The sequence below is a fragment of the Triticum urartu genome, chromosome 3, assembly GCF_003073215.2.
Source record: "Triticum urartu cultivar G1812 chromosome 3, Tu2.1, whole genome shotgun sequence".
Classification (NCBI taxonomy): domain Eukaryota; kingdom Viridiplantae; phylum Streptophyta; class Magnoliopsida; order Poales; family Poaceae; genus Triticum; species Triticum urartu.
The window spans coordinates 713280304-713292502 of NC_053024.1; the positions used below are offsets into that span (position 1 = coordinate 713280304).

The following is a 12199-nucleotide window of genomic DNA, read 5'->3' on the forward strand; positions in this document are numbered from 1 at the left end:
AGTGGAGAGAGTGAGGGCGTAAACATGTGAAAAATATACATAAAAATACATTGATTATTAATGATCTTTTTGTGTACAATCTGAATTGTCAACATGAGTCCTCAACGGTTTAGAAACCGGTGAAGACTCATATTGCAATCACAAATTCTACACAGAGTTCAATGAAGACCAAGTGCTTGTGATAGTTTGAGAAGTAACATATTTAAGGTGGTAAAAATCTTGCTAGGGGAGCGAGGTGGGACTAAAAACAGCCTGCCACAACCTCTTTAGTACCGGTTCATGCCAAGAAAACCATGTGTAACGCACACAAAGTCTTTTCTGCATGACACTTCTCAGTGAACTGTCCTAGACCGCTTTGTGCTATTCATTTGGCACACACATTTCTGTCCTAGCATTCCCCGCGACTTCTGCTTTAGGGGATGACTCACCTTGATGTAAGTACATGTAAAATGCCTTAAAACAAGATATCTTTATTTTTAATATAGTTATTGCTACTAGCAGAATGCAAAAGTAAGAACAAGAAGAATCCCCTATAGTCCACATCCCTAAAGACAGCCGCTACTGAACCTATTGCTCACGAGAACTAGGCATTATCCTAGTGGCAAGGGTGTGCAGTGGCACACTCTGCGGTCAGAGCTGGCTCCTTGTATAGAAATATGTCGTGGGTGCTAGTGCCCATGGATCTTATTTTTTGAACCTAAGTTGAATCATGACAGGACGTAGTAATAGTTTATCCTAATTTCCTCCATGTTTGTAACTCAAAGCTGAGTACACTGCCTGGACGACAGTGCAAACTAGGCCAATGGAAGCTGCAAGGAGCCCGACGGCGAGCCAGGGGTTGCTGAAGTACTTCCGCCTCAGCCACGCCATCCACCTCCGCCAGTAACTCTGAGACCGCTTCTCCAGCTTCGAGCATGTCTCCCGCAGGTAGTTGCAGTCAGGGTCGTTAGGGTTAAACTGGATCCCCTTGCAGAGGTCGGCAAAGCATTTGGCCACCTCGTCATTGTTGCCGTGGCTGTGCACGATGATGCCCTTCTTCCAAAGCAACTCCACGTCCTTTGTGGTGCAGGCCACCTGTGACATGAACACGCAGTATGCAGTGACGTGGCTCCCCACCGTCTCCCGGTTCCGCTGCTCAAGCTCGATGAGGTTGCGCAATAGTCGCCACGTCTCGCCGTCGATGTCCAGGACGGGGACCTCCAGAGTGCCGCCGCCGACCAGCTCCACGTCAAGAATGCAACGTAGGAGCCCCGGCTCGCTCATGGACCGATGCTTGAACGTCACACCTGCGAAGCTATACTCCGTCGCCGACCGCCATCGGCGCACAGACACGGGATTGACTCCGTTGACTATTGCAGTAGGCGAGACGGGGGGTGCAGGAGGCTTCAAGTGCATATGAAGAAGATGGAGAAGATTGCCCGGCACCATCAGCTCCGGCACCACCATAGCCGGCGATCCCACTATGTACTTCTGCACACTCATGAGAATGAGGGCGTACTCCGCAATTTCATTAATCACACGATCCTTTCCATCCGTAGTTGTCACCTCCCATATCTTCTCGAGCACGAAGAACGGTATCTGGTTCTCTGCAAGGAAGAAAACATCCCGGACCACCGCCAGTGCCTCGGCCCGGTTTGCCGACGGGACGCCGGCTTCTGCAGTCCCCGGTGCAACGCCTGCAGATTGTGTGCGTGCTCGGTGTGGGAGGCCGACTAGGCGGGAGATTATGTAGCAGCCGTCGAGGAGGAGCATGCGCACAAACTGCTCGCCTGTCATGTCATTAAACGTGTTGGCGTAACATTTCCTCACAGACTTCTCGAGGCATGTGAGCTCATTGATGTAGATGTCCACCGTCACGCCGGGTCTCTCCACCTTTGCCGCCGAGAGCATCAGTTGGAGGCTCGCGAGCTTGTCGTTCTCCATGGCAAGGTGCAGGTTCTTGCTCTGTGGCCGAGGGTAGTTGTACGGGCCGATGGCGACGTGGTTAGGGTCGTACTCGCTGCTGTCGACGTTGCGTGTGAGGTCGCGGACCTTGGCGATGATGATGGGACACGGAGGGCGCCCCCCGTCTCCGATCTGCGCCTTGGATAATTCCAGGGCCTCTAGTTCCTTTGTCAGCACATTGGCCACCTGAGGCATCTGTATAACGTGCGAGTCGCCGGAATCGCTAGCAGAGTGGCCTGCAGTCGAGGTCGATCAGTCACCAACAAAGTGTGATTAGTCAACTATATTTTGAATCTGATCAGTAAATGACAAAATTGAACAAAATGACATTAAGTTTTCTTGTCACCTGGCTGATCCATCTTGTTGCCAAAGAGTGATAAAGCCAATTGATTGTGGCTTATCGCGCCTACCAGAGTAGCAGTGGCAATTGCACTTCTGGAGTTCTGTTACCCTCTCAACGCTAGGTTGATGCTTGGTTTCAGAGTTGGTTGCCCGGCATGAGAATGCATCTGTATATATAACTCATCCTCCAACTTTACATTCCGTTGAGGATAAGCATAGAAGATTCACGCGCAGGCACGATCTGTTAGACTACCCAGGAAGCTGCTCAAAAGCTGCTATAATTGACACAATGACACACTTTGCGAAAAAGAATCGACATATCAGCTAGAGTCAGTCAAGCACTGAGATGAAGGTGTAAATTTTTCCTCGAGTGCATCTTTCTTAAAAGATAAATCTAGCTAGGATTCCCGCTTGATAGCGCACAAGGTTGAGTGGCTACAAGAAAGGAAGAATGGTTTGGCGTGACCTGGTTGGACTCGTTTGCTTCCATGCATGCATGCCCATCAGGCTAGAGGCAGCAGCACCGGCCAGCCGAGAAAGGAGTACAGCTACTTGGCTGCGTTACCTACTTGGCAACGAGGCTGGCTAGCTGTTAGCCTTAATCTTGATTCCAAGTATTTGCATGTTCTAGTTTTGGGTCTGCATGTAGCTTGGTTTGTCTAGGGAGTAATTGTCCGGTGAAGCTTCAGTTGAGCATGCGATACGGCGAGCACGGCGGGATGCCGATGTGAAGATGTGGGCGGCAAGCAAGGTGAGATACTGGAGATGATCGTGGAATGAGACTTGGATGGCAAGATGCCGAGTACCGTGTGAAGCAGCGCAGCCGATATGAGACAGTGCTGCATGAACAAGTTCTGAAGCCGGATTTGTGTGCAGGTGCTAGCCGGCTAGCTTGCCTGGCATGTTAGCCCGCGCGGCCGGTTAGTTGGGTAATGGGTTTAGTAGTGCCGTGAGTTTTGTATGGTAAGAGCACCAACCTCTTGTATATACAAGTTGCACTAGTAATAGAAAGGGACGTGAGGGCTGGAGAAATAATGTATCTCTAGGCAAAGCTCGGAGCTGATTTCTTTATTGGTGTGTCTGTGGAACATGTTTGATCTTGAGAGAAACCATGAGAGAACAGTGAAGTTTGAGAGAGAAGAAGAGGGGCTGCGAGATGCAGCGCCAACATTGGCTGGTTCATCTTGCTGCGTTAGGTGATTTACGTCCAACAGTTTGGACTTTGGAATAGTAAGAGCTTTCAGCTTGAAATATCTCAGGCCCTCATGGGTCATGGGCTCATGGCATCTTATTCACAGTGATATCCAGAGCCGGATTGATAATCCGAAGCACCCAAACTTCCATTCTCACTTGAGCTGATCATTCTAGTTGCATCGGCTATTTAAAATACAGTTTTTCTAAAACACATCTAGATGACTTCATTTTGAAACACATCAGAGCCAGTGTTTATGCTTGTCGAAGATAATTCAGGGAAGAGATCAGTGGCTGACACACAGAGTAAAGAGGAATAATATGATCAGTTTGAGGCCTGGGCACAAGCTTTTTAATATATTCTATCTTTAGCACTTGTTTTTCTTTGTTGTATTGTGGTTGGTTTTTCCTTTCTCTAGCTCTTACGAGTAGTTTTTTTTTTGCGGATTCAATACTTGTATTACTCAATCACTGGATCATTACAATCTTCTGCTACTAACTCCAACACCTGAACCGGACCCGATTAATCCAAGTCATGGTCCTTCCTTGCATTCTACCATACATAGCAAGACAATCGCTGGCCTTATTCTGCCGCCGCGAGACATGAATTAAACCCATTAAGAGGCGCTAGAATGGTGGCCAACCAGCTACGCCATGTGGTGCATGCTAGTTGGTCACGGTGAGAAAATATTTTTTAGTGTTTTTTTAAATGGTAGGGAGACTTTTTTTGAGAGAAATTTTCTAGGTTTTTTTTTGTCCACGTGACGTGAGTATTTTTTTAAATTTTTTGACATGATGGTGAGGTGCGCATAGCTTTCTCTCAAATGACCCGCAATGGCAGGCCGCAACCACTAGTAATACAAATTGACGAAGACTAAAAAGGTATCTAATCTCATTCACTAGAGAAGCATATGCAGAACGATCCACACCATCCATGTGATCATTGACACCACCATAGCAGAATCCACCTTGATGACAATAGGCAGTTCCGAGCGCCGAATAGATGACGAAAGTCCTTCCATACAAGCACAAAGCTCTGCTTCCAATGCACTTCGACAAGAAAATAAAGCTCTGCAAGCTGAAAAAAATAATCTCTCCCAAGGAGTTCCTCAAGATCATCCTTGCTCCGGCTTCCTCACTCGAAACAAAGGACCCATCTGTGTTATGTTTTACCCAGCCATGCGCCGGTTTCTCCCACCTTCGCTGCACGGCAACTTCTCTTGCCTGGGGAGGAGCATCATCCAAGGAAATAATAACCTGTCCTTTCAGTGGATCCATATGCATGTTGGTTTTAGTAACTCTGTAAGAATCTGATTGGCACTTCCATTGGAGGGGCAGGTTTAGAATGAACCAGCTCGTTCCTAACATACCAACTCCGCCAGAAGACCATCAATATCATGCATCGCTCAAGTTCAGACATATGCGCCAAAGCTTGTAACAGCCATTCCTTTCAATCGTGAACAAGAGACTCAAGTTTAGGAAGCCTCCATATCTTAGCCATAGACCGATATAAGTCTCAACCATACTAACATCTAACAAAAGGATGGAAATTGTCCTCCGTATCCTGACCACAAATTGGGCACCTGCTTGTTGATTCTAAGCAATTTTTGTGTTTATTCTTCCATGTTGGTCAACCATCTCCAAGCAAAATTCGCAACTGTAGGCGGGGCACCACAGTTCGAAATAAATTTCCAGCAGTTTCTTCCCCCATTTGCGGATGTGCTAGCTGATACCGCATTCCCTCTATGCAGCTCGTCAAACGCCAAGTGATACGCGCTCTTGCCTGTGAAATTCCCCATCTTCTCTGCCCCCCATGCAATAAAATCATCACCAAGCCTTGGGGAAGCTCTAATTTTTAGGATTTCTTGGACATCCGCACCGACAGAATATTGCGTAAGTAGTTCAATATTCCATGAACCATTAGCATTCAGTAAGTCAGCAACGAAGCGGATACGACACCGACCTTGCCTTGTAATAGGCTTATACAAAAACCGTCGAGGGATCCAATTGTCGCGTCAAACTCTTATGCTTTTACCATTGCCTCGCTCTTAGTTTTAGCTTAACCCCTGAACTATTTATTAACCTTATTTTGAAAATTAATAAAAATAAGCAACAGAGCCTGCTATTTCTTGTAAAAAAAAAGAGACTCCAATCAACTTTGATTCAGTCGACCAAGTGTATGTATGCCGTTGTGTGTGTGTGTGTGTGTGTGTGTGTGTGTGTGTGTGTGTGCGTGTGTGTGTGTGTGTTTCTTTTAAGTTTACACACTGTGTTTCTGAACATTGTGTTTAATCTACTCCAGAACTAAGAGCACATACCGCACTTCTCCAAACAAAAATGTTCAGAGGTGCATTTCTCAAATAAAATAAAATAAAATAAAATAAAATAATGGCACTTCTTTCCAAATCTATTATATACTTAAAGCAGAAGTCAAATAAAATAGTCAGGGGTTGCTGAAGTACTTCCGCCTCAGCCACGCCATCCACCTGCGCCAGTAACTCTGATACCGCTTCTCCAGCTTCGAGCATGTCTCCCGCAGGTAGTTGCAGTCGGGGTCGTTAAGGTTAAACTGGATCCCCTTGGCAAAGCATTTGGCCACCTCGTCATTGTTGCCGTGGCTGTGCATGATGATGAACTTCTTCCACGGTAGCTCCACGTCTTTCGTGGTGCAGGCCACCTGTGACATGCACACACAGTATGCAGTGACGTGGCTCCCCACCGTCTTCTGGTTCTGCTGCTCAATCTCCATCAGGTTGCGCAATACTCGCCATGTCTCGCAGCCGATGTCCAGGACAAGGACCTCCTGTTGGGGAACATAGTAATTTCAAAAAATTTCCTACGCACACGCAAGATCATGGTGATGCATAGCAACGAGAGGGGAGAGTATCATCCACGTACCCTCGTAGACCGTAAGCGGAAGCGTTATGAGAACACGATTGATGTAGTCGTACGTCTTCACGATCTGACCGATCCAAATACCGAACGTACGGCACCTCCGAGTTCAGCACACGCTCAGCTCGATGACGTCGCATGAACTCCGATCCAGCAGAGCTTCACAGGAGAGTTCCGTCAGCATGACGGCGTGATGACGGTGATGATGTTGCTACCGACGCAGGGCTTCGCCTAAGCACCGCTACGATATGATCAAGGTGGATTATGGTGGAGGGGGGCGCCGCACACGGCTTGGAACAATCAACTTGTGTGTCCATGGGGTGCCCCCCTCCCCCGTATATAAAGGAGTAGAGGAGGGGGAGGGCCGGCCTGAAGGAAATATGCCCTAGAGGAAATAATAAAGTTATTATTTATTTCCTTATATCATGATAAATGTTTATTATTCATGCTAGAATTGTATTAACCGGAAACATAATACATGTGTGAATACATAGACAAACTTAGTGTCACTAGTATGCCTCTACTTGACTAGCTCGTTAATCAAAGATGGTTATGTTTCCTAACCATGAACAAAGTGTTGTTATTTGATTAACGAGGTCACATCATTAGTTGAATGATCTGATTGACATGACCCATTCCATTAGCTTAGCACCCGATCGTTTAGTATGTTGCTATTCCTTTCTTCATGACTTATACATGTTCCTATGACTATGAGATTATGCAACTCCCGTTTACCGGAGGAACACTTTGTGTGCTACCAAACGTCACAACGTAACTGGGTGATTATAAAGGAGCTCTACAGGTGTCTCCAAAGGTAGATGTTGGGTTGGCATATTTCGAGATTAGGATTTGTCACTCCGATTGTCGGAGAGGTATCTCTGGGCCCTCTCGGTAATGCACATCACATAAGCCTTGCAAGCATTGCAACTAATGAGTTAGTTGCGAGATGATGTATTACGGAACGAGTAAAGAGACTTGCCAGTAACGAGATTGAACTAGGTATTGGATACCGACGATCGAATCTCGGGCAAGTAACATACCGATGACAAAGGGAACAACGTATGTTGTTATGCGGTCTGACCGATAAAAGATCTTCGTAGAATATGTAGGAGCCAATATGGGCATCCAGGTCCCGCTATTGGTTATTGACCGGATATCTGTCTCAGTCATGTCTACATTGTTCTCGAACCGTAGGGTCCGCACGCTTAACGTTACGATGACAGTTATTATGAGTTTATGCATTTTGATGTACCGAAGTTAGTTTGGAGTCCCGGATGTGATCACGGACATGACGAGGAGTCTTGAAATGGTCGAGACATAAAGATTGATATATTGGAAGCCTATGTTTGGATATCGGAAGTGTTCCGGGTAAAATCAGGATTTTACTGGAGTACCGGGAGGTTACCGGAACCCCCCGGGAGCTATATGCGCCTTAGTGGGCTTTAGTGGAAAGGAGAAAGGGGCAGCCCAAGGTGGGCCGCGCGCCTCCCCCCTCCCCTAGTCCTATTAGGACAAGGAGAGGTGGCCGGCCCCCTCTCTCTCTTTCCCCCCTCAAGGAATCCTATTCCAACTAGGATTGGGGGAGGAATCCTACTCCAAGAGGGAGTAGGACTCCCTTGGCGCGCCCTCCTTGGCCGGCCGCACCCCTCCCCTTGGCTCCTTTATATACGGAGGCAGGGGGGCACCCTAGGACACACAAGTTGATCCTTGAGATCGTTCCTTAGCCGTGTGGGGTGCCCCCTACCACCATATTCCACCTCGGTCATACCGTTGTAGTGCTTAGGCGAAGCCCTGCGTCGGTAGAACATCATCATCGTCACCACGCCGTTGTGCTGACGGAACTCGTCCCCGAAGCTTTGCTGGATTGGAGCCCGGGGAGCGTCATCGAGCTGTACGTGTGCTAAGAACTCGAAGGTGCCGGAGTAACGGTGCTTGGATCGGTCGGATCGGGAAGACGTACGACTACTTCCTCTATGTTGTGTCAACGCTTCCGCAGTCGGTCTGCGTGGGTACGTAGACAACACTCTCCCCTCTCGTTGCTGTGCATCATCATGATCCTGCGTGTGCGTAGGAATTTTTTTGAAATTACTACGTTACCCAACAGTGGCATCCGAGCCTAGGTTTTATATGTTGATGTTATATGCACGAGTAGAACACAAGTGAGTTGTGGGTGATATAAGTCATACTGCTTACCAGCATGTCATACTTTGGTTCGGCGGTATTGTTGGACGAAGCGGCCCGGACCAACATTACGCGTACTCTTACGCGAGACCAGTTCTCCCGACGTGCTTTGCACAGAGGTGGCTTGCGGGTGATAGTTTCTCCAACTTTTGTTGAACCGAGTGTGGCTACGCCCGGTCCTTGCGAAGGTTAAAACAGCACCAACTTGACAAACTATCGTTGTGGTTTTGATGCGTAGGTAAGATTGGTTCTTGCTTAAGCCCGTAGCAGCCACGTAAAACATGCAACAACAAAGTAGAGGACGTCTAACTTGTTTTTGCAGGGCATGTTGTGATGTGATATGGTCAAGACATGATGCTAAATTTTATTGTATGAGATGATCATGTTTTGTAACCGAGTTATCGGCAACTGGCAGGAGCCATATGGTTGTCGCTTTATTGTATGCAATGCAATCGCGCTGTAATGCTTTACTTTATCACTAAGCGGTAGCGATAGTCGTAGAAGCATAAGATTGGTAAGACGACAACGATGCTACGATGGAGATCAAGGTGTCGCGCCGGTGACGATGGTGATCATGATGGTGCTTCGGAGATGGAGATCACAAGCACAAGAAGATGATGGCCATATCATATCACTTATATTGATTGCATGTGATGTTTATCTTTTTATGCATCTTATCTTGCTTTGATTGACGGTAGCATTATAAGATGATCTCTCACTAAATTATCAAGAAGTGTTCTCCCTGAGTATGCACCGTTGCCAAAGTTCGTCGTTCCCAGACACCACGTGATGATCGGGTGTGATAAGCTCTACGTCCATCTACAACGGGTGCAAGCCAGTTTTTGCACACGCAGAATACTCAGGTTAAACTTGACGAGCCTAGCATATGCAGATATGGCCTCGGAACACGGAGACCGAAAGGTCGAGCGTGAATCATATAGTAGATATGATCAACATAACGATGTTCACCATTGAAAACTACTCCATCTCACGTGATGATCGGTTATGGTTTAGTTGATTTGGATCACGTGATCACTTAGAGGATTAGAGGGATGTCTATCTAAGTGGGAGTTCTTAAGTAATTTGATTAATTGAACTTAAACTTATCATGAACTTAGTACCTGATAGTATCTTGCTTGTTTATGTTTGATTGTAGATAGATGGCTCGTGCTGTTGTTCCGTTGAATTTTAATGCGTTCCTTGAGAAAGCAAAGTTGAAAGATGATGGTAGCAATTACACGGACTGGGTCCGTAACTTGAGGATTGTCCTCATTGCTGCTCAGAAGAATTACGTCCTGGAAGCACCGCTGGGTGCCAGGCCTGCTGCTGGAGCAACACCAGATGTTATGAACGTCTGGCAGAGCAAAGCTGATGACTACTTGATAGTTTAGTGCACCATGCTTAACGGCTTAGAATCGGGACTTCAAAGACGTTTTTGAACGTCATGGACCATATGAGATGTTCTAGGAGTTGAAGTTAATATTTCAAGCAAATACCCGAGTTGAGAGATATGAAGTCTCCAACAAGTTCTATAGCTAAAAGATGGAGGAGAATCGTTCAACTAGTGAGCATGTGCTCAGATTGTCTGGGTACTACAATCGCTTGAATCAAGTGGAAGTTAATCTTCCAGATAAGATAGTGATTGACAGAATTCTCTAGTCACCATCACCAAGTTAGTAGAACTTCATGATGAACTATAATATGCAAGGGATAACGAAAACAATTCCCAAGCTCTTCGTGATGCTGAAATCGACGAAGGTAGAAATCAAGAAAAACATCAAGTGTTGATGGTTAACAAGACCACTAGTTTCAAGAAAAAAGGGCAAAGGAAAGAAGGGGAACTTCAAGAAGAACAGCAAGCAAGTTGCTGCTCAAGTGAAGAAGCCCAAGTCTGGTCCTAAGCCTAAGACTAAGTGCTTCTGCTGCAAAGGAACTGGTCACTAGAAGCGGAACTACCCCAAGTGATTGGCGGATAAGAAGGATGGCAAAGTGAACATAAGTATATTTGATATACATGTTATTGATGTGTACTTTACTAATGTTTATAGCAACCCCTAAGTATTTGATACTAGTTCAGTTGCTAAGATTAGTAACTCGAAACGGGAGTTGCAGAATAAACAGAAACTAGTTAAGGGTGAAGTGACGATGTGTGTTGGAAGTGGTTCCAAGATTGATATGATCATCATCGCACACTCCCTACAATTTCGGGATTAGTGTTGAACCTAAATAAGTGTTATTTGGTGTTTGCGTTGAGCATGAATATGATTTGATCATGTTTATTGTAATACGGTTATTCATTTAAGTAAGAGAATAAATTTTTATTCTGTTTACATGAATAAAACCTTATATGGTTACACACCCAATGAAAGTAGTTCGTTGGATCTCGATCGTAGTGATACACATAATCATAATATTGAAACCAAAAGATGCAAAGTTAATAATGATAGTGCAACTTATTTGTGGCACTGCCGTTTAGGTCATATTGGTATAAAGCGCATGAAGAAACTCCATACTAATGGACTTTTGGAACCACTTGATTATGAATCACTTGGTACTTGCGAACCGTGCCTCATGGGCAAGATGAATAAAACGCCGTTCTCCGGTACTATGGAGAGAGTAATAGATTTGTTGGAAATCATACATACCGATGTATGTGGTCCGATGAATATTGAGGCTCGTGGCGGATATCGTTATTTTCTCACCTTCACAGATGACTTAAGCAGATATGAGTATATCTACTTAATGAAACACAAGTCTGAAACATTTGAAAAGTTCAAAGAATTTCAGAGTGAAGTTGAAAATCATCGTAACAAGAAAATAAAGTTTCTACGATCTGATCGTGGAGGAGAATATTTGAGTTATGAGTTTGGTGTACATTTGAAACAATGCAGAATAGTTTTGCAACTCACGCCACCCGGAACACCACAGCGTAATGGTGTGTCCGAACGTCGTAATCGTACTTTACTAGATATAGTGCAATCTATGATGTCTCTTACTGATTTACCGCTATCGTTTTGGGGATATGCTTTAGAGACGGCCGCATTCACGTTAAATAGGGCACCATCAAAATCCGTTGAGATGACGCCTTATGAACTATGGTTTGACAAGAAACCAAAGTTGTCGTTTCTTAAAGTTTGGGGCTGCGATGCTTATGTGAAAAAGCTTCAACCTGATAAGCTCGAACCCAAATCGGAGAAATGTGTCTTCATAGGATACCCAAAGGAGACTGTTGGGTACACCTTCTATCATAGATCCGAAGGCAAGACATTCGTTGCTAAGAATGGATCCTTTCTAGAGAAGGAGTTTCTCTCGAAAGAAGTGAGTGGGAGGAAAGTAGAACTTGACGAGGTAACTGTACCTGCTCCCTTATTGGAAAGTAGTACATCACAGAAAACTGTTTCTATGACACCTATACCAATTAGTGAGGAAGCTAATGATGATGATCATGAAACTTCAGGACAAGATACTACTGAACCTCGTAGATCAACCAGAGCGAGATCCACACCAGAGTGGTACGGTAATCCTGTTCTGGAAATCATGCTGCTAGATCATGATGAACCTACGAACTATGAAGAAGCGATGGTGAGCCCAGATTCCGCAAAATGGCTTGAAGCCATGAAATCTGAGATGGGATCCATGTATGAGAACA

At 45.6% G+C, this 12199-nt stretch overlaps 1 protein-coding gene across 1 annotated transcript; it reads right to left on the minus strand.

Moving 5' to 3' along the window:
* Positions 1-450: 450 nt before the first annotated feature.
* On the minus strand, positions 451-2427 carry LOC125549354. Its single transcript, XM_048712792.1, has 2 exons — positions 2291-2427; positions 451-2180 (listed from the first exon to the last, which is right to left on the minus strand). Exons 1-2 carry the CDS (start codon positions 2301-2303, stop codon positions 736-738), a joined length of 1458 nt encoding a protein of 485 aa, XP_048568749.1. The 5' UTR covers positions 2304-2427; the 3' UTR covers positions 451-735.
* Positions 2428-12199: the final 9772 nt, after the last annotated feature.